This window comes from Monodon monoceros, unplaced genomic scaffold (assembly GCF_005190385.1).
Source record: "Monodon monoceros isolate NGI ecotype Baffin Bay Population unplaced genomic scaffold, NGI_Narwhal_1 Super_Scaffold_3, whole genome shotgun sequence".
Taxonomy (NCBI): Eukaryota; Metazoa; Chordata; class Mammalia; order Artiodactyla; family Monodontidae; genus Monodon; species Monodon monoceros.
The window spans coordinates 64,356,859-64,374,863 of record NW_021703780.1 but is presented as its reverse complement, the minus strand read 5'-3'; the positions used below and the strand labels follow the sequence as shown (position 1 = coordinate 64,374,863).

The following is an 18,005-nucleotide window of genomic DNA, read 5'->3' as shown; positions in this document are numbered from 1 at the left end:
AAGAGCTGACTCACAGGTACAGGGGGTGCAGGAAGGCCTGAGGCTCAATGCACCTGGGACTTTGCTGCCTCTCTCCTTCTTCCCTCAGCACTAGGAGCCTCATCCCAGCCTTTCCAACCCTTACCTGTGACCCTAGATTTCTCAGCATCTGAGGTCAGCCTGTGGCTCTTTCGGGAGAAAGCCATGCCGGCCCCCTTGGACGCCATCTTTCATCTCTCGTGGGCAGCCAGTGGTCCTGGGGGCTGAAGCAGAGGCAGAGCCCGGCTATTCGAAGCCAGCCAAGGGCCCCCATATTGACCTCAATCCTGCGGTGTCAGGAAGGCTTGGGAGCAGGTGAAGCCACTGCATGCACACTCACACACACATCAACCCAGGGCAAAGGAAAGCAGGGGCTTCCAGCTTCCTACACGGGGGTTGCGGGGGAGGGGGTCTGGGGCCATGTGACAGGGCCCCACCATGTCCCAGTGCTCACACAGGGCCCAACAGAGAGCAGGTGACAGATATATGTTTGTTAAACTAAACCAAATGCTTCTGCCGAGTGTGAAATCAGACCCAAGGGTCCAAAGTGAGGTGGCCCAGGAGCAGAGCCCCTGTATCCTTCTCGGTTGTAAGCCACTGTGGGTCCACATCTGGAAGAGAGAACCCTACATCAAGTATAGTCCGCCATCCAAGGCCTTGGTGCCATCTCCAGCTACAAGTCCTGCTTACATCCAAGGCCAGGATCCCCTTCCTCAGTTCCAGAATCCTCCCTCCTCTATTTCAAAGGCCTGCTAGCTGTCTTGCCCCCAATCAAACACACAGTCTCCTACCCCATCAGAGCACCACCCTTGCCCTCCTCACAGGCCCCACTGTCCCCACTGCTGTCCATCCCTCACATACCATGTTGTTGCTACAGCTGCTTCAGAAGCTGCACTAAGTCCCTGGTGCCTGGTTCACTGATCTAGAGCTGTGCTGTCCAACACAGCAGCTACTAGCCACACACGGGTATTTAAATTTCAATTAAAGTTAAAAAGCCAATTTCTCAATTATATTAGTCACATTTCAAGGATTCAGTGGCCCTATGTGGTTAATGGTTACTGGACTAGACTCCGAAAATAAAGAACATTCCCATCCTCACATAAAGTTCTATTAGTCAGTGCTGGTCTAGAGGCTGGCCCTCCAGCACTGCCTTAGACAGAACTTCTCTTATCTCACCCCAAACAGGTCCTCTGCTCCCGCCACACACTCTTGCCCACTCCCAGGCGGCACCACGCCTGTCCCTCAGAAAGGTGACTCCCCGCCCTGCCGCCCACCACCAGCCCTCTCACACCAGAGCAGGTGCAGGACAGATTAGACGCTGTCACTCAACTGATGAGCAAACCTTCCAGACATCCACTCCGGGTGTCAGGTGCTGAGGACCCAGGTGAGAGGCGGTGCTTGACTTTGCTCGGGGGCTCCCTGCCACGTCGATCCTGTTCAGCCCCGCCGAGAGTTCAAGGCTTGTAACCGAACCGACCCCATCTCGGATCCCAAGGACGCGAGGGCAGCGCTTGTTTCCCCCAGTCGCCTCTGCCCGGCCCCACGCTCCGGAGGATCCTCCAGGCCAGCTCCGGCCCGGAGTCTGGCACCACAGGCTGCGACCCCTCGAGCGGCGAGCGCCCTCACACTAGACGGGCTGGGGCCGCAAGGGGAGCCGCGGACACCCACCCCCCTCGGAGCCCGGCCGCCCCTCACACTCACCCCCAGCCTCGGCCGCCGCGTCCGGGCTCACAACATCCGCCCAGCTCTCAGCTACGGCGCCTGTCCAGGGCCAAACCGCGCGGCCGCCGCGCACGCGCATCGACCCGCGCCCGACCTCCGCCAGAGGGCCCCCTCCACAGCCTCCAGCGCGCGGGCTCCCTCCGCGGCCTACAGCTGGGACGTTCCCGGCCCCCGCCTCGCCCCACTGCCCCACTGCCCAGCCGCCTCCGACCCCCGCCTACGCAGGAGGAGCTCCTGGCCCAGCCATGTCGTAACGCTGTGTCCTGGGAGAGACCTTGGCCACCTATCTCAACTCCTACCCGTACTTGGAGGTCCGGCCCACAGGTCCCCTAGGACGTCTGAAAGGCCGTGCCTCCCAGGGTCCCTGCCACCTGTCACCCTCACCTCCATTCAGGCCAGAAGGGTGGCCTCACTCATCTTCCCTGGGATGGCACCTCTGGCGGGGCGAGGGGAGCCTCTCTGGGCTCTGCTGACAGGGGCGTGGGCAGACCTGCCTCCAGCTGGGGCCGATAAGACAGCAAAAGGGGCAGGCTGCTTGAGGCTGGGGCAGGGAATATTCTCCACTTTACAGGGGAAAGCTGAAGCTCAGAAAAGTTTAATATCACCAACTTCGGGCTGGAACCTAGGCCTCTGGCAGCAACCATGTCCACACTGCCCTTCCCTTCAAAGCAGCCTAGGGTGCAGGGAGGGGGAGGGGGTGGGGCTAAGGGAGGGGGGCAGTGGGGCCCTCAAGTGTCCCCACTGAACCTTTCCAACACTGCCCGCTACATAGGGAGGCCTCTCAGGGGGCTAAATGTGCCAGAGTGAGGACACTTGTACCTCACCTATAGGGCCTGAGGCCTGGCACCACCCCCATTCCTGCCACTGGGTCTCAGGTCAGGCCCCAGCAAGTCTAGAGTGGGGGTGTGGAGACAGAGCCACCCAATCCCGTAGGGACAGGTTTCACAACTTCCCGGATGGGGCTGTGGTGGGTCACAGTGCAGCCTCCAGCCAGGAGGATGGGGTGGCTCCCACTCCTGCTGCTTCTGACGGGGTTCTTAGGGGCCCCTGGTGAGTGCCCTTCCCCTCAGCCCTGATCCCCATCTGCGTTCAGAAAGTGGTCGGCCCCAGGCCCATCCGGCTCTTTGAGCCAGGAACTTACTTTCCTATTGGGCATGGAGCAGCAAGTGACCTTGGCTTCTTTCACAGAGCTGGGCAGCCCCAGGAACACATAAACACGTTGCCTATTCAGGCCTGCGTTAAAAAGTCTGCTGTAGCATTGAGGCAGTATTAGGACCGCACAGACGCAGGCACACATGCAGGCAATTACCCCTTATGAGCCAGATCTAATTCTCTAACTTAGCATATGCCCTTATGCTAGTGAGAGCCTAGACTTGGAGTCAGAATGCTTGGGTTGGGCCTCTGCATGGTTAATAAGATAGCTCTGAGCCTTCTCATTCTCATCTGAGAAATGAGATGGGATAAGCTCCATGGGGCAAGCACCATCACCCACTGCTCTCAGAGTATATGTTTTACAGCTGAGCCTAGTGCCTTGCCCACTAAACAGGTGCACTAGTGATAACTATCATGTCTGGGCCTGCTTCTCCCACCCAGTACAGGGGTCTGACCCTTGAATGGACTGACAGGGTCCACTCCAGAGGCCTTGTAGTTTGATCCCCTGAATGAATAAAGTGTGCACGTGCTGATATACATGTGCTGACACGCATGCCCACCCTGCAGGGCAGCGCTCGCCCTTGAATGACTTCCAGGTGCTCCGGGGTACGGAGCTGCAACACCTGCTACACACAGTGCGGCCCAGGCCTTGGCAAGAAGATGTGGCAAATGCTGAGGAATGTGCAGGGCTTTGTGGGCCCCTACTGGACTGCAGGTGAGTGGCCAAAGGACCTAGATAACACTGGAGGTAGGGGAACCTGGGCACTGAGTTACCCTGTGGCTCCTCCTCCCAGGGCCTTCCACTACAATGTGAGCAGCCATGGTTGCCAGTTGCTGCCATGGACCCAGCACTCACCTCATACACGACTGCAGCGTTCCAGGCACTGTGATCTCTTCCAAAAGAAAAGTGAGTGGCTGCAGAGAAGGGCGGGCTGGGGAGATGGCTGCTGGGGTCTCAGGCCTTGTTGATCCTGGGTCTTTTGCTCCCAGTCTATGTTCGGACTTGCATCATGGACAATGGGGTCGAGTACCGGGGCACCGTGGCCATCACCATGGGTGGCCTACCCTGCCAGCGCTGGAGCCACAGGTTCCCCAATGACCACAAGTGAGACAGACTGCAGCTCCCCTCTGTCCCTGCCGGCCTGGCGCCTGCCCCCAGTACGCACTGTATTGCTACTCTCACAGGTACACACCCACACTTCGAAATGGCTTGGAGGACAACTTCTGCCGCAACCCGGATAGGGACCCCAGAGGTCCCTGGTGCTACACAACAGACCCTGCCGTGCGCTTCCAGAGCTGCGGCATTAAGTCTTGCCGGGAGGGTAAGCAGCTCCGGGTCAAGCCTGGGGCGGGAGGAGCATGCCCACGCCCGTCCACGAACCCATCGGCCCTGTGTCTCCAGCCGCTTGCCTTTGGTGCAATGGCGAGGACTACCGCGGCTCAGTGGACCGCACGGAGTCAGGGCGCGAGTGTCAGCGCTGGGACCTGCAGCACCCGCACCCACACCCCTTCGAGCCCCGCAAGTACGCGTGGGCGGGCTCGGCAGGAGGAGGGCGGGCAAGGGGAGGGCCCAGCACTCCAGGGGCGGGGCGATGTAAGGCAGCGCATAGTTGGTTGGGGCCAGACAGGGCCCTTGTTCACGCCCGGCTACCGCCTCCAGGTTCCTGGACAAAAGTCTGGACGACAACTATTGCCGGAATCCGGACGGCTCGGAGCGGCCCTGGTGCTATACCGCGGACCCGCAGATGAAGCGAGAGTTCTGCGACCTCCCCCGCTGCGGTAGAGCGCGAGGGCGGGGCCTGGGAGGGCACCTGGGACACGTGGGGGCGTGGCCTGGCTGGGACTAGAGGCGGGGCTGGGCGTGACCCGGTGGTGGCCCAACAACAGTGGGGCTCCGCCCCAGCCCCAGTCTCACCTCCCACTCGGGCTCCGACCGGCCTCGATCCATCCAAGGGTCCGAGGCACAGCCGCGCCGGGAGGCCACGACGCTCAATTGCTTCCGCGGGAAAGGCGAGGGCTACCGGGGCACGGTCAACACCACCGCTGCGGGCGTGCCCTGCCAGCGCTGGGACGCGCAGCATCCTCATCAGCATCGCTTTACGCCGGAAAAGTACGCGTGCAAGTGAGTTGGCTGGCCGCCGCTGGGAGCCTGCTACTCCTGCGGGTGGGACCTGAGGGGGGCCCCGGGCGGGGCTTGAAAGAAGGCGGGGCTTGGGGAGGAGCTGGAGGCTGGGCTCCCGCCCAGGCGGGCTGGCCAACCCATGACCTGCGACCCACCCGGGCTGAGCTGCGTGCTTGCTCAGGGACCTTCGGGAGAACTTCTGTCGGAACCCCGACGGATCGGAGGCGCCCTGGTGCTTCACATCGCGGTCTGGCATGCGCGTGGCCTTCTGCTACCAGATCCGGCGCTGCACCGACGACGTGCGGCCCGAGGGTAAGGCCTGAGCTGGGGCTGGACGCACGGGGCCGGAGGGCTGGGGCGAGAACCGGCTGACGGTCGCCCCCGTCCGTCCGCCCGCCGCAGACTGCTACCATGGCGCGGGGGAACTGTACCGCGGCTCAGTCAGCAAGACCCGAAAGGGCGTCCGATGTCAGCGCTGGTCCGCGGGGACGCCGCACAAGCCGCAGTAAGTCCGCCAGCGCGCCTGGTGCCTCCCAGACCGAGGCCACAGGCCCCGCCCGGGACTAACCCTAGGGCGGCATGCCTCGGCTCTCCAACTGGAGGCTTGCGAGGGCTTGGGATTACCCTTTGATTTTGCTCCCCCTCCCGCCTAGGTTCACCCCCACCTCCGCCCCACACGCACCACTGGAGGAGAACTTCTGCAGGAACCCAGACGGGGATAGTCACGGGCCCTGGTGCTACACCACAGATCCGGGGACTACGTTCGACTACTGTGCACTGCGGGGCTGCGGTGAGCACCGGCGACACAGCCCCGGGGCCCCGCCCCCAGCCTCCACCGCCAAAGGCTGGCTCCCTTAACGTGGTTGAACTTGGGTCTTTCAGATGATGACCAACCGCCGTCCATCCTGGAGCCCCCAGGTACAGACTTGGGCCAGTTATGCGTCGTGGTCCCTTTACCCCCCATCTCCATCCAGTCCGGGGTTTCAACCAGCACATTCTATCCCCCAGACCAGGTGCTGTTTGAGAAGTGCGGCAAGAGAGTGACCCGCCTGGACCCATGGCGCTCCAAGCTGCGTGTGGTGGGCGGCCAGCCTGGGAACTCACCCTGGACAGTCAGCTTGCGCAACCGGTGAGGCACAACTGCCTGATTCTCCAAGACAGGGGCTGACGCTACATCCTCTGTGCTTGTGCCAGTAGGGGGGCGGGAACCTGCCCCAGCCTCACAGATCCTAGCCAAGACATGGCAGGTCCAGCCTGTATCTCTGTGTCTCAGGACCGTTTCCTAACCTGCACTCCTCCAGGCAGGGCCAGCACTTCTGCGGAGGCTCCCTAGTGAAGGAGCAGTGGGTTCTGACTGCCCGGCAGTGCTTCTCCTCTTGGTGAGCCTTCCTTGGGTTTGGGGACTCCCAACCCCACGCCTTCCTCTCCCCCTTAGCCACCTTCCCTAGGCAAGCCAATGGGTGAGTGTTGGGCAGCAGACTATGAGTCTCGACTGATGTAGCAGAGCTTCTCTCTCAGCCATGGGCCTCTCACTGGCTATGAGGTGTGGCTAGGCACCCTGTTCCAGGACCCACAGCCCGGGCAGCCAGGCCTGCAGCGCATCTCAATGGCCAAGATGGTCTGCGGGCCCTCTGGCTCTCAGCTTGTTCTGCTCAAGCTGGAGAGGTGTGTGACAAGTCAAGAGGGTGTGAGGTGGGGCTGGGCCTTGTGGCCTCAGACCCTGAATGCCGTCATTCTTGCTGAAGACCTGCGACCCTGAACCAGCGTGTGGCCCTGATCTGCCTGCCCCCTGAGTGGTATGTGGTGCCTCCAGGCACCAAGTGTGAGATCGCAGGCTGGGGCGAGACCAAAGGTAAGAGTACACTGCAGGGGCATGGACTGCTCCAGGCCAAGAGGCCCAGCCTTGTGTACTACCCACAGACCCTATCCTTCTTCCCATTCTCTTCACTGTAGGTACAGGGGACAACACGGTCCTGAACATAGCCTCCCTCAATGTCATCTCCAACCAGGAATGTAACATCAAGCACCGAGGTCGTGTACGCGAGAGTGAGATGTGCACTGAAGGACTGTTGGCCCCTGCTGGAGCCTGTGAGGTCAGTGGCAGGGCCCCTGGCAGGCTGAAAATGTACTGCTTCACCCCCAAGGGGGCTAGTCTCTACCATGGTCCAGGCCCTCACCAGTTCTTGCACCTACCAGGGTGACTACGGGGGCCCACTTGCCTGCTTTACTCACGACTGCTGGGTCCTGGAGGGAATTATAATCCCCAACCGAGTGTGCGCACGGCCCCGCTGGCCATCCATCTTCATGCGTGTCTCTGTGTTTGTGGACTGGATTCACAAGGTCATGAGGCTGGGCTAGTCCCGGCCTCAATCCTGTGGGCCTTGGGGAGGACGAAGCTTTCTGTCAGACATAAAGCCACCTTTCCTCTTTATGCCTGTGCAGGGTGCTTCTTAGCCTTTGCTTCTAGGGAATGAATTGGCAACTCCTCATTAGGGCCTGAGTGGCAGAGTCCAACACAACTTGGGCTGGGCAATCTGACCCTAGCACTACCTTAGCCTGTGGGTGCTGTGAAGGGCAGGGCCTCACTAGTCTCCTAAATAAACTGTTGGGAGGAGAAGGGTGGTGTAGGGCAGTTTCTAACAGAAGGGGCTGCAGTAGAGGGAGCTAGCCTGGTGGAGTCCTACTTGGCCAGGACAGGCAGCAGCTGAGCCTCTCGCTGTCCCCTCCCCTCTCACGCTGGAAGTAGTTGCCGTCCTTATGGCTACCATACCCAGGGCCTACGGTCTCTGAACCCCAAGGGTGGGGCTGGGGTTAGAGGTGGCTTGGTACAAAGTACCAGCAGGAACTAGACTCTGTGTCCTCATTTATTATGAGTATACAGCCCACATTCCTCGGCTCACCCATCCATGAAGTCCAGAGCCCAGGAAGCCTCTTGCCGCTCTGCCAGACCCTGGGGCTCTCCAAGAGCCAAGTGTGGCATATGTCACCCAGCTCATACAGAGTGGTAGGGCTTCAGTTGCCCAAGTGTGTGCACAGCCAGAGCGCAGCATTCATGAAGCTGTCTGATTCCACCTCCACCTCTGATAGTGCATGGGTGCTTTTGGGATAGAGCAGGAGCCTGTAAGGGTTGGGCAGCAATGTTTGAGGATTGAGGATCCTTCCCTGCTCACCTGCCCACCAGCTGCCAGGGCTGTCTTGCTGTACTCACCGAACGGGCACGTTTCGGGCCTTGAGGGCACGGTAATACTCCATGCCCTGCTTGAAGGGCACACGCCGGTCCTCCTGGCCCAGCATCAGTAACACTGGTGTCCTCACCTAGGTATGTGGGGAGTGGAGGTGAGCAGGGCCCGGGGCCCTGGACAGATTGGTGGTGCACTGGGCAGGGGGAGGGCTGCGTACCTGAGGGGTATACTTGATGGGCGACTTGTGCAGCATCTCAGCCCACATGTTGAGGTCTGGCAGGCAGTTGCTGCTGTAGGGGAAGCCAGCCTCCACCACGCACCTACAAGACACTGAGATGATGCAGGCCCAGGAGCTCTGGGGCCTGCCGGAGCTCCATGAGGGTACGTAGTGAGGGGGGAGAAGGGCGGGGACCTCTGGGCACACCCACCAGTCAGGGATGTCAGTGGAGCCCATCATGGAGGCAATGTTGATCACAGGGTTCCGCACCACACAGGCACCGTAGGTCTCCGGGTACTGACCAATCAGGTGGCAGGACAGGAAGCCACCATGGGAACCACCCATAAGGGCCACACGGCCTGCATCAAAGTGTTCCTCCTGGAGCACCTGCTCTACTGCAAACTACAGGGTGGGCAGATCATGCTGCAGCCAGCTGCCTGCCCAGCTGAATGGAGCCACACCCCCAGCCCGTCCAGAAGCCCCAGCCCCTGCTACCTGGACGTCCTTCACATCCTGGTGGCCCACATTGCCGGGGAGGGAGAGGATGCTGTCCTGGCCAAAGCCCGTGGAGCCACGATAGTTCACTGGAGGCCAGGGAGGGACCAGACAGGGTGGTCAAGTGACCTTCCCAGCGCCCTTTCACCTATATGTGAAGTAGGCCTTGAGGCTAGCTGCACCAGACTCAAGGGGAAGGGGCCAAGAGATTTGAGACTGCCCAGTGACCACACACCCTTTCCATGGCAGTTGCAAGTTACTTCATGTTATCACCACGCCATGGAGCCAGAGGCTGGCCAGGGCAGTTTCTGAGAGTGATTACCAGGTCCAGGCTGCAGAGGCCTGGAGACTAGGGTGGTACCCGCAGTGCTTGTACAGACCAGGCCCACACCATCACCACCACCCCACAGCTCTACCACAGCTGCAGCACCCTGCTCCCTCACCTAGTAGTACTGCAAAGCCCATCTTGCAAAGCATGGCTGGGAGAAGCATCCAGGCAGTGACAAAGGATGAATGGGGTCCCCCTGCAGATAGGGAACAGAGAGAAGGTGAAAGAGCCAGCTAGGAGGGATTGTGGAAGGGCAGGGACTCTTAGGCCAGTTGCCTACCGTGGGGCATGACCACCATGGGCACCTGGGTCTTATCTGGAGGGTTGCTGGGCTGCAGAAGGATTGCTTCAAAGTCAAGGCCAGCTGCAGGGGAAAAGCAGCAATCAGCAGAGCCAGTTCTACTGCCTAGGGGCTTCCCCAGCCAAGGCCTCAGCTGTAGCTGCAGGTCTGCAGCTGACCTCTGAAACAAGAGACTTGGCCAAGGTAGCCCACACTGTGACACATGGACCCCAGGACGCTCATGCTCCTTCTGCCCTAGTCAGGGAGTCCCAGTCTCTGCAGGGACAATATTCTGGAGGAGGTGTGGTCACAGAGGCCTTACATAGGCCTGTCTTCTTTGGGCTCCGTTATCCCACTGCAGACGATCTGGCCTGGTGATGCCCAGCTCTGATACCCAGAGTAGGTGCTCAGATGCCTGGACACTACTCCCCATGACCATCCACAAGAGGAAAAAAAAAACTCTTAGAGGTAATCTCAAAAAATCCCAAAATGTGAGACAGGAGACGGGAACGGTGACCACAGACACTATGTGCTGGGGAACTTGGAGAAGGTGCCCCTCTGCCCCTGCCCAGCTCACCATACTGCACATGCTCTTGCTCTGGGGGTGGCTGTAGTACCCGGATGCTCCAGGAGATTTCAGGAATGGGCTCGGCCTCCTCCAGGGACACCCATGATACCGCCTGCTCCTTCCCCTCAGGAGGCAGGAACCCAACTTTCTGCCAAAGGGAAAGAGTGTGTCACAGGTGGCCTGGCTGCCTCCCTGCCTTTCCACCAGTGTGAGAGTGGGCAGCTCTCATTATACTGGGCCATCTGCCCACCTCCAGAGAGCCCAGCATGGACTCCTGTCATGAGCTGGTATATACACAGGTACTCACACAACCACACATATGTACCCCTCCCTCCTCAGCTTCTAGGCTGTTATGCTAGGGGACTGAGCACTTTCCCAGGCACCCTGTTCTGAACAGAGCAAACCTTAACCCAGTAGTTTCTCCCCATAGTGCCAGACCCTCGTGGACTATACTGGGCTGGGTCCACACCTTGGCCTCTCACATGCTGACCAGCCACAGTCAGACTCGGGCCAGTTCCCTGACCTGGGGAACTCTGCCTGCACCGAATCCCTGCCTCCTGGCCTGGGGCCCACCAACACTCACCAGGCATGGGGGTAGGCTGGGCGTGGAGAACTGTGCCACCATGAGGTCCCGGTCAATTGTGAGCAGCTTCCAGCTTCCACCTGACCCCCCTGGACAAGGCAGATGCCACCACTATTCCCACCCAGTCCCTGCAGAGCCAGAGTCCCAGGCTGGAGGCTTTATAGTGAGGTGCCCCTTATTCCCTGGGAAGCAAAGGGATGCCCACAGAGGGACTGTCACAGACAACCACACACAGCTCTGGGTGAGCCGCCTTCTCAGTCCATTCATCCAGCAGGTGATGGTTGTCCCCTGGGACTGCCAGATCTGGGGACACACCAGACCACATGGCACAACCACCCACCACCTGATGACTGCCGTCTGCAGGGGTGGCAGCTAGGCCCAGGAGGCTGGGGGGGAGGTGCTAATTCTAGGCAGTGGGGTCCAAGGAGATTCAGATTCCTAAGCAGATACTATACAATGAGATGCAGTTTGGGAACAATCCTTTGGTAGCTTTGTGGAGGAGTGAGTACAGCCAGGGCAGGTGGAGGACTCAAAAACACTTTAGGTGCAGAATCATCAGGCCTGGGTAAGAGGAAGATGAGGGAGCCAACCCAGGGCTTCTGCGCCCTGGGTTGGCAGAGGTGCCTCTGCCTGAGCTTTGGGGAGAGGGAAGGAAGACTCTGGCAGATCTTGGCAAGAGAGAATTTTGTGGGTTTGAGAAGTAGTGTGGGGGCCGTGCTGAGGCAATGCCAGGACACAGGGAGCAGAGCAGAGCCAGGAGGCAGTCTGCTGGCTGGGTAAGGGTCCTGCATAGGCAGGGTCCTCGCAAGACTGTCAGTAAAGGCTGTGGGACAGTCAGTGGTGCACAGTGGCCCAGAGTGCTGCCCCACATGCTTGAGCTCCAGTCCCTCCCCTGGCCTGGCTGGCCCACTCGCCAGCCCTGCTCACCAGCCGTCAGAGAGGTTACACTGCCCATCTGGGTGTCCACAGCAAACAGGTCCTGAAGCAGAGAGGAGGCCATGTGTGGTACCACATCCAAGAGCCCTATGGGTCCTGCCCCCACCTCCTCTCTACCCTCTTGGGAACCCTTGGGCCAAGGCCAGAGCTGTGAGTGACTATGGTGATAGCTACTCAGTGCAGTAGGGAGTGGCCTGAGGGCCTGGGTTCAAATCCCAGTTCCATCACAACTTGCTAAGTGACCCTGGGCAAGATAAGGAATGCCTTTGAGCCCCTTAGAGCTACCCTGAGGACCAAACGATATCTAACCCCAAAGGAGTCTGGCACACTGTGGTGTCCCCACACAGTCCCTGGGAGAAAGCTGCTGTCCCATCTCCATCAGCTCCCCGTATGGTATTCAGGGGCCCGCCCCAGTGGCAGCCCCCTTGCCCACCACATGGAAATGCTGAGGGTGGGGGCTTTGCATCTCTGCCTCAGGAGAAAGGGCCAAGGGCTCTGTTGTGGGGTACCAGGGCAGCCAGCCCCCTCAAGGAAAAATGAGTCCAGGACAGGGGCAGGCAGGGCCTTAAGGGGCCAGGGAGACCTGTGAGCTGGGCGGTCCACCTGGCAGTGTATGTGCGCTATGTCCCAGGCCCACAGCTCCTGGGGGTTGGTTGAGGGCTGCCTCTCAACACAGTCAGGGCTCCTCACCTGCCGGCTGCGCTGAGCTGAGTCGAAAACCACTCTTTGGCTGTCAGCCGACCAGCATCCCGGAGGCAGAAGGCTGCAGTAGATCCCAGAGAAGTTCTCTGCAAAGGCAGAGAGCTGGGGGCCACGTGCAAGAGTGGAGGGGTGTGTGTGTGTCCAGACTACGGGTGTGTGTGTGTGGGTGTGTGCGCGTGCGTGTGTGTGTCCAGACTATGAGTGTGTGTGTGTATGTGCGTGCGTGCGTGTGTGTCCAGACTATGAGGCAGGCCGGGTCGCTGGGGAATTCACCTGGGGCCCCAGAACTGTGACAGAACAACAGCCACATACATGGGGGTACCCTAGGCAATGAGGAGCTGCCTGAAGAGGGGGCTGAGGAGCAGAGGCCTCTGAGGGCCCAAGAGAGGCGGAGCTGAAGAGCTTCTGAGAGAAACTGAATGCACTGGCATTCCTCTGAGCTGCTCTTAAGGGCCGCTGGGAGGCAGCGGATGCTGTAACCAAGACACCTGTCTGTCTCTAACCGTATTTAGCAGAGTACCTGGCACTGGGCCTGAATAAATCCTACCCTCTAACATCATCACTCATTTACCCCTCACTACAATCCTACAAAGAAGGCAGGAACAACCACCCTCTCCTCACATAAATAAATGGAAGCTCAGGGGGTCAGGATACTGTCCAAGAACACACAACTAATAAGGGGCAGAGCTAGGATTCAGACCAGGTCCCCACTGCTGCATCCCTGTAACCCAAAGACAGGAAAAGGAGGCCATCTCTTGTCCTTGACTCCTGGAACTGACCAGGTGGCCTAAGGAAACAAGAGACTCACCCCTCACGTCCTTGGGATAGTCTGGGATCCCAAGCAGAGTTGTGAGCACCCGAGACTGTGACTGGAGCTTGTCAGCCAAGAGCCACCCTCCCAGAGACCCTGCTGCCTCAAGGGCTTGGACTGGACAAACGTTGGGGTGGGGGCTGGGAGTGGGAGAATGAGCACCCTTGGGGCAGGACCTGCCAATCTAGTGTACTTTCTGAGACCCCTTGAAGGAGCAGTGGCTTTAAGCAGCCACTGGAAAAACAAGATAAATCTATGGGCTGTGGCACAAATGAAATAATCTCAAGCCTCAGCCAGCTTGGGCCACTCGGATCTCAGCTTTGGTCCAGCTGACCTTCTGTGAGAACCATTCCCTATAGTAATGGCCCCAGCCCCTGCAGAGGCTGAACCTGGGGCTGGCCCAGCAGCGGGGAGACTTCAGAAGGAACCCAGGCAGGAAGAGCTGAGGAGGCTGGCCCTGAGCAGGGATAACAGATGGCAGGAAAACAGAACTGCATGCTCCTTGGCACCCACCCAGCCGACACCCCTTACCTCCCAGCTGCCGAGGCACAATGTCCACCACCACGGAGGTGACCCTGGTATACCAGTCATACTGCAACAGAACACAATGGTCAGGCTCACCAGGGGACTGGCAGTGCCCTCAGGGCAGGGAGGGGAGGACCTGAGAGAGGCCTGATGTATCTCCTTTCTGGTGACCTGGAGCAGATGTCTGGAGGGGCCTTTGACTTTCACTAGGGGCCCTTTTACAAGGACTGAGGCTCTGTAACTGCCCATTATATCCCAGCCCCTTGCAGAGCCTGGCCACGTGCAGATAAGAAGCAAAAGGAGGAGCATTCTCGTAGACAGAGGATGCTCTCAAGGTGGTGAGTTTTGATTGTGCAGAGCCCCCATGACAGCCTCCAGGCCTTGCCTGGAGAGAAGGAAAGGCAGAACTCACACCATCACTGTACCCAAGACAGGAGGTCCACTGAGGAGGCCGTGGGGAGATGAAGCTGACCCTCCAGCTCTCATCTGCCATCCCCTCCTCTTGCTGACCTCCCCCCACCCCCACCCCAGCTCACCAGGCACAACTGGCCACACTGCTGATGCGGGACCAGAGATGGGAACCTCAGGTAGACGATGCGACATTGGTCTGGGCTCAGCCGGGGAGAAGAGACAGCCAGAGAGTCATCCGAGAGGAGCTCTGGACCAGACAGAAATGCGAGCATCATGCAGGCTGCCAGGGCCAGTGTGTGTCAGTGAAGCACAGGTAGGTGCCAGCACTTACCACACTTCCCCCCGATGAGGTCTACATAGTACAGGGCTGACCTGGAACCACCAGAGAGACACTCAGCTTCAAGGCCAGTCTGAGCTGCAAGGCCCCCTGCCCTGCCCCTTCGACTGTCCTCACCTTCGATTGGTGCAGAAGCGGATGCCCAGCCGGAAGGGCTCATGCCACCAGCCCACAAACACAACACCTGTGTCTCCAGGGGCCCAGAATGCCTGTAAACAAGACCACAGGGCAAGTGTGAACAAGGGTCAGTAGCTCAGGCAGGGGCCCCAGACTTTCGGAGTCATGTAGGCCAAGTCAGCACTAACCTGTCCAGGGGACACACTCTCAGGGACCCCCTCAAGCACAGAGATGTTGCCACTCTCGACATCCAGCACACAGAGTACAGGAGTGCTTTTGGAAACCAAGTTTTCTCCCCAATCTTCGTAAAATAAAAATTGATCCCCCTGAGAACACAAGACACTCAATGCCCAGCCTGTCTTGCAGGAGATGGCCCTGCCCCCTAGAAGCCAGTACCTCCCTGGTTCTGATAGGCACAGTGTGGGCAGAGAGCATAGTGGACCCCAGCACTGCCCTGAGGGGCCTTCATGGACTGGCCATGGCCATGAGCACCTTAATGGCCTGGTCTGGCTTCTTCAGCCTGGCCACCTCGTCATCGCTGCCACTGACGTCCAAGGCTTTGGTCTGAAAGAAGGACTCAGCCTTGGGGCGCTTCTTCTCTGCCACGTATAATAAGTGCGTCTCCGAGTGCGACCAGGACAGGCAGCCAAAGCAGTCTGGGTGCAAGGAAGGCCGATCAGGGGGAGCCCTGGGCTATGGCTGCCCCTCCTGTCCGCCCTGCCTGCTCACCAGCCAGATGCCTCACCATCCTCATAAACCAGCCCATGTTTCTCCAGCGCTGACAGGTTGAAGCTCTTGAGCTTCCGGTTCTTCTCCCAAACCTAAGGACATCTGGGAGTCAGGTTGCCTATCTTCCAACAGAGCCTTATCCGTGGGACTGAGCCCCCAGTTACCCACCACGTGGTCCTATGCAGACTTACCTCCAAAAACTGCTTCTCCTCCCCAGCGCCCGGCCCTCCAGCCTTGCGCAGCACAGCTTTCATGGTGCCTGAGGGAGATTCTCTGCTCAGCAGCCTGAGGAGGATGTAGGGGAGCAGGTCAGTATTACCTCCCACCCAGTGATAGCCCATCCTGTCCCCTTATTGGCCACAACCTCTTAGACAAGATTTTTGAGGCTCTGGCCCACAACCGCCCCTGCAGCCCTTCTAGCCCTACCACAGCAGCTGCCTTGCCTCCCTTCCCTGGGGCAGGGACTCTAGTCCCAGCCCAAGTTTGGAGCAAGCCTCCAATGCTTGTGACCATGTCACTACTACCTGAGCTCCCAAGGGTCAGGGGTCTGGCTCCTGGCTTCCCTTCTGGGCCCTACCCACACCAAGGCACAGGGTGGGCCTTCATAAAAGGCTTGCAGATGGCCACGGCCTTGCCTACAAGCTTCCTCCCTCAAACTTACTCGCCCCGGGTCTCCACACTGTTGCCCGCAGGCCCTGCAAACACCACTGAGTCCGCATCATGGAACACCAGGTACTGGCGGCAGAATCGGATGTTCTCCATGCGTTCCAGGTCCCTCTGGGTCCACTCTGCGAGGAGAGGCATGAGGCTGCTCAACTTGACCAGTCCCAGCACAGGATACCCCCTCCCCTACCCCACCTCTCTCAGTCTATCTCCAGATATTCTGGGGGGCAGGATGGGCAACACTTGGCCACAACTCTCAAGTCTAGGCCTCCAGAGCCTAGGCTGACAACGTCTTGGAGAGAAACGATTACTGCTCCTAGCATCCACCCTAGAATCTTGAGAGCAGGTGTGGGATACGATGACGGGGGTGACCCTTACAAGGCCCACACTCTGCACTCATGGGCACCATCCTATAATACCCCAAATAGGCCGCCCCCCCCCCATACACCTGTGTGCACAAACCTCTTACGGATGCACTGTTCCACACCCACACTCTCCAGGCCCGGCCTTCTCCACACACCCGTGTGCACTGTCAGGCAGCTAGCCCTCCACGCCCCCCTCCTCTCCACCGACTCCCCTCCATACACACACCAGTGTGCACCGTCCGGTAACAACCCCCGTACTGCGTGGTGACCTCCGGGCCCAGGCAGGCGGCGCTCAGCGCGGGATGGCGGCTAAGGTCCCGGTACAGCGCCGCCGCCTCTTCGGGCTCGTTCAGCAGCACCTGCGCAGGGGACACAGCAGGGTCAGGCCCGGCCCGGGCTGCAAAGAGCACGGGAACCGCGGGCCGCTCCCTCACCTGCCGCTCCATGGTGGCTCTGGGCCGCCGGGGTGAGGCGGGGCGTTCAGGCGCCCGGAAGTGAGAGGCCCGGCCAGTCTCCGCCGCGGCCTTGCCGCACAGTGAGAGGGGCGGGACTTTCGACGAATGAGCGAGGACGATTAGACGAGGGGCGGGGCCTCGATGGTAAGGAGGTGGGGCCTGCGAGGAACAAGTTGGAGCTGCGGCCCCAGGAGTCCTGGAGGGGAAGAGCAGGGACCTCGGGGAAAGGAGCAGGCCTTTCGGGGTGGGCTAGGCTGGAGAGAGGCGAGCTCTGTGGGCCAAGGCCCGGCCTATTACTGGGAGGGGAGGGAATGGGGTTTCCGAGGAGAAGGGGCGGCGCTGTCGAAACGGAATAAAGGAGCAGGTCTGTAGGGAGGGGCGAGGTGTGTGAAGAACGTCAGGGCCCACGGGAGGAGGGCAGATGAGGCCGGACGGGGGTGGGCCCTAAGCATCCGGGGGCAGGTCCTGAGAGGCTGCGGACCGAGGACTCCGAAGACGCGGGGGTGGGGTGAGAGGGCGGGGCTGAGCCCTGCGAGGGTAAAGTCGAGGAAAAGAGAGATGAGGGGCGGGGGCGTGAGAGGCAGGGTGCAAGCCGAAGTCAGCCCCAGCTGGGGTCTTCCGCAGCCCGGAGGCTAACTGTCGGGTCCTTCTGGTCCATTACGAGGCAAGCATTCACCAGACGGTGCCAGGCCCTGCTCTGGAGGGGCTCTCAGGCCGACGAGAAAAGAAGGGCAGAGGTGCGTTCCTGGCAGGGGGCGCAGAGCTCGAGCCTTGGAGCTCCAGGGCGTGGGGCAAAGAAGGGCGGGTGCAAAGGTAACAGGGTGTCGCCTGGTCTTATCGGCCACCAGGCCTACCCTAGAAGCTATCTGCCCCTGCAGCCCTCACCCGCCCCGCTCAGTGGCACCTTGCTGGGGATCATGAGTGTGTGGGCCTCTGTCTGCCTTCCCAGGCCTCAGCCCAAGTTCTTGGGTGTAGAGGGCCTGGGGGGTCAGGCTCCACCCAGAACCAGAGAGCTTCCTGTGGAAAGAAAAACCTGGGCAGGCAGGTTCCCTCAGGACAGTGGCACTGGACTGGGCAGGTTACAATGGCAAAAGAGGGCAGGAGAGGCTGGGCAGCAGTCAGGCCAGCAGCAACGGATGTCCCCTCCTCCATATACCCTGAGCCTGGCTGGTCTTCCACACCTCAGGGCCCTGGCTCCCTGCGCCCTGCCTTGCCTTTGACTGAGATCCCACTTGACTGGCCTGCAGCTTCTCCTTCCATTGGATTAGTTAACTAAAAACAGTTTCC

At 59.9% G+C, this 18,005-nt stretch overlaps 3 protein-coding genes across 13 annotated transcripts in view; 1 reads left to right on the top strand and 2 right to left on the bottom strand.

Moving 5' to 3' along the window:
• The window catches only part of RNF123 (ring finger protein 123), a 29,056-nt gene extending 27,286 nt beyond the window's left edge, over positions 1-1,770 (bottom strand). For 2 of the 4 annotated variants that reach the window (XM_029241846.1, XM_029241849.1), the window contains exons 1-2: positions 1,720-1,770; positions 125-1,451 (exon numbers count right to left, since the gene is read on the bottom strand). In XM_029241846.1, the coding sequence (XP_029097679.1) occupies positions 125-206 (82 nt within the window). In that variant the 5' untranslated portion in view covers positions 207-1,451; positions 1,720-1,770. The other 2 variants (XM_029241848.1, XM_029241847.1) reach the window with 2 other exon arrangements.
• An 854-nt stretch (positions 1,771-2,624) lies between these two features.
• On the top strand, positions 2,625-14,322 carry MST1 (macrophage stimulating 1). 2 transcript variants are annotated; one of them, XM_029241857.1, is made up of 18 exons: positions 2,625-2,790; positions 3,460-3,607; positions 3,687-3,799; positions 3,883-3,997; positions 4,078-4,214; positions 4,295-4,415; positions 4,553-4,671; positions 4,846-5,014; positions 5,196-5,326; positions 5,417-5,519; positions 5,668-5,804; positions 5,897-5,932; positions 6,023-6,143; positions 6,316-6,393; positions 6,533-6,679; positions 6,760-6,866; positions 6,968-7,107; positions 14,173-14,322. In XM_029241857.1, the coding sequence occupies exons 1-18, from the start codon at positions 2,697-2,699 to the stop codon at positions 14,200-14,202; spliced, it is 2,046 nt and encodes a 681-aa protein (XP_029097690.1). In that variant the 5' UTR covers positions 2,625-2,696; the 3' UTR covers positions 14,203-14,322. The 2 variants fall into 2 exon arrangements, with proteins under 2 accessions (XP_029097690.1, XP_029097689.1); XM_029241856.1 differs by lacking the exon at positions 14,173-14,322 and adding an exon at positions 7,211-7,452.
• On the bottom strand, positions 7,862-17,189 carry APEH (acylaminoacyl-peptide hydrolase). 7 transcript variants are annotated; one of them, XM_029241854.1, is made up of 22 exons: positions 16,698-16,756; positions 16,490-16,622; positions 15,897-16,023; positions 15,427-15,520; positions 15,252-15,327; positions 14,999-15,162; positions 14,695-14,832; positions 14,507-14,598; positions 14,384-14,424; positions 14,178-14,299; positions 13,648-13,708; positions 12,294-12,391; positions 11,595-11,646; positions 10,668-10,756; positions 10,094-10,232; positions 9,517-9,600; positions 9,352-9,432; positions 8,909-8,997; positions 8,625-8,815; positions 8,414-8,516; positions 8,223-8,329; positions 7,862-8,132 (listed from the first exon to the last, which is right to left on the bottom strand). In XM_029241854.1, the coding sequence occupies exons 1-22, from the start codon at positions 16,707-16,709 to the stop codon at positions 8,027-8,029; spliced, it is 2,199 nt and encodes a 732-aa protein (XP_029097687.1). In that variant the 5' UTR covers positions 16,710-16,756; the 3' UTR covers positions 7,862-8,026. The 7 variants fall into 7 exon arrangements, 5 of the variants coding, with proteins under 5 accessions (XP_029097687.1, XP_029097685.1, XP_029097688.1 ...); XM_029241852.1 differs by having other exon boundaries at positions 7,866-8,132; positions 14,384-14,598; positions 14,695-14,807; positions 16,698-17,165; XM_029241855.1 differs by having other exon boundaries at positions 7,866-8,132; positions 14,384-14,598; positions 14,695-14,807; positions 16,361-16,622; positions 16,698-17,163.
• Between the last annotated feature and the right edge of the window lie 816 nt (positions 17,190-18,005).

What these genes read in the sequence shown, in the direction of transcription:
- MST1 (XM_029241856.1), top strand. Translation starts at nt 2,697, where the DNA reads ATGGGGCTGTGGTGGGTCACAGTGCAGCCTCCAGCCAGGAGGATGGGG. An exon ending in CACCCCTTCGAGCCCCGCAA is followed by an intron (nt 4,416 to 4,552) that starts GTACGCGTGGGC and finishes TACCGCCTCCAG; the next exon opens with GTTCCTGGACAAAAGTCTGG. An exon ending in CTGTGCACTGCGGGGCTGCG is followed by an intron (nt 5,805 to 5,896) that starts GTGAGCACCGGC and finishes TGGGTCTTTCAG; the next exon opens with ATGATGACCAACCGCCGTCC.
- APEH (XM_029241850.1), bottom strand. Translation starts at nt 16,709, where the DNA reads ATGGAGCGGCAGGTGAGGGAGCGGCCCGCGGTTCCCGTGCTCTTTGCA. An exon ending in CCAGCCTACCCCCATGCCTG is followed by an intron (nt 10,233 to 10,667) that starts GTGAGTGTTGGT and finishes TCCCTTTGGCAG; the next exon opens with AAAGTTGGGTTCCTGCCTCC. An exon ending in CATGGTGGTCATGCCCCACG is followed by an intron (nt 9,433 to 9,516) that starts GTAGGCAACTGG and finishes CCCTATCTGCAG; the next exon opens with GGGGACCCCATTCATCCTTT.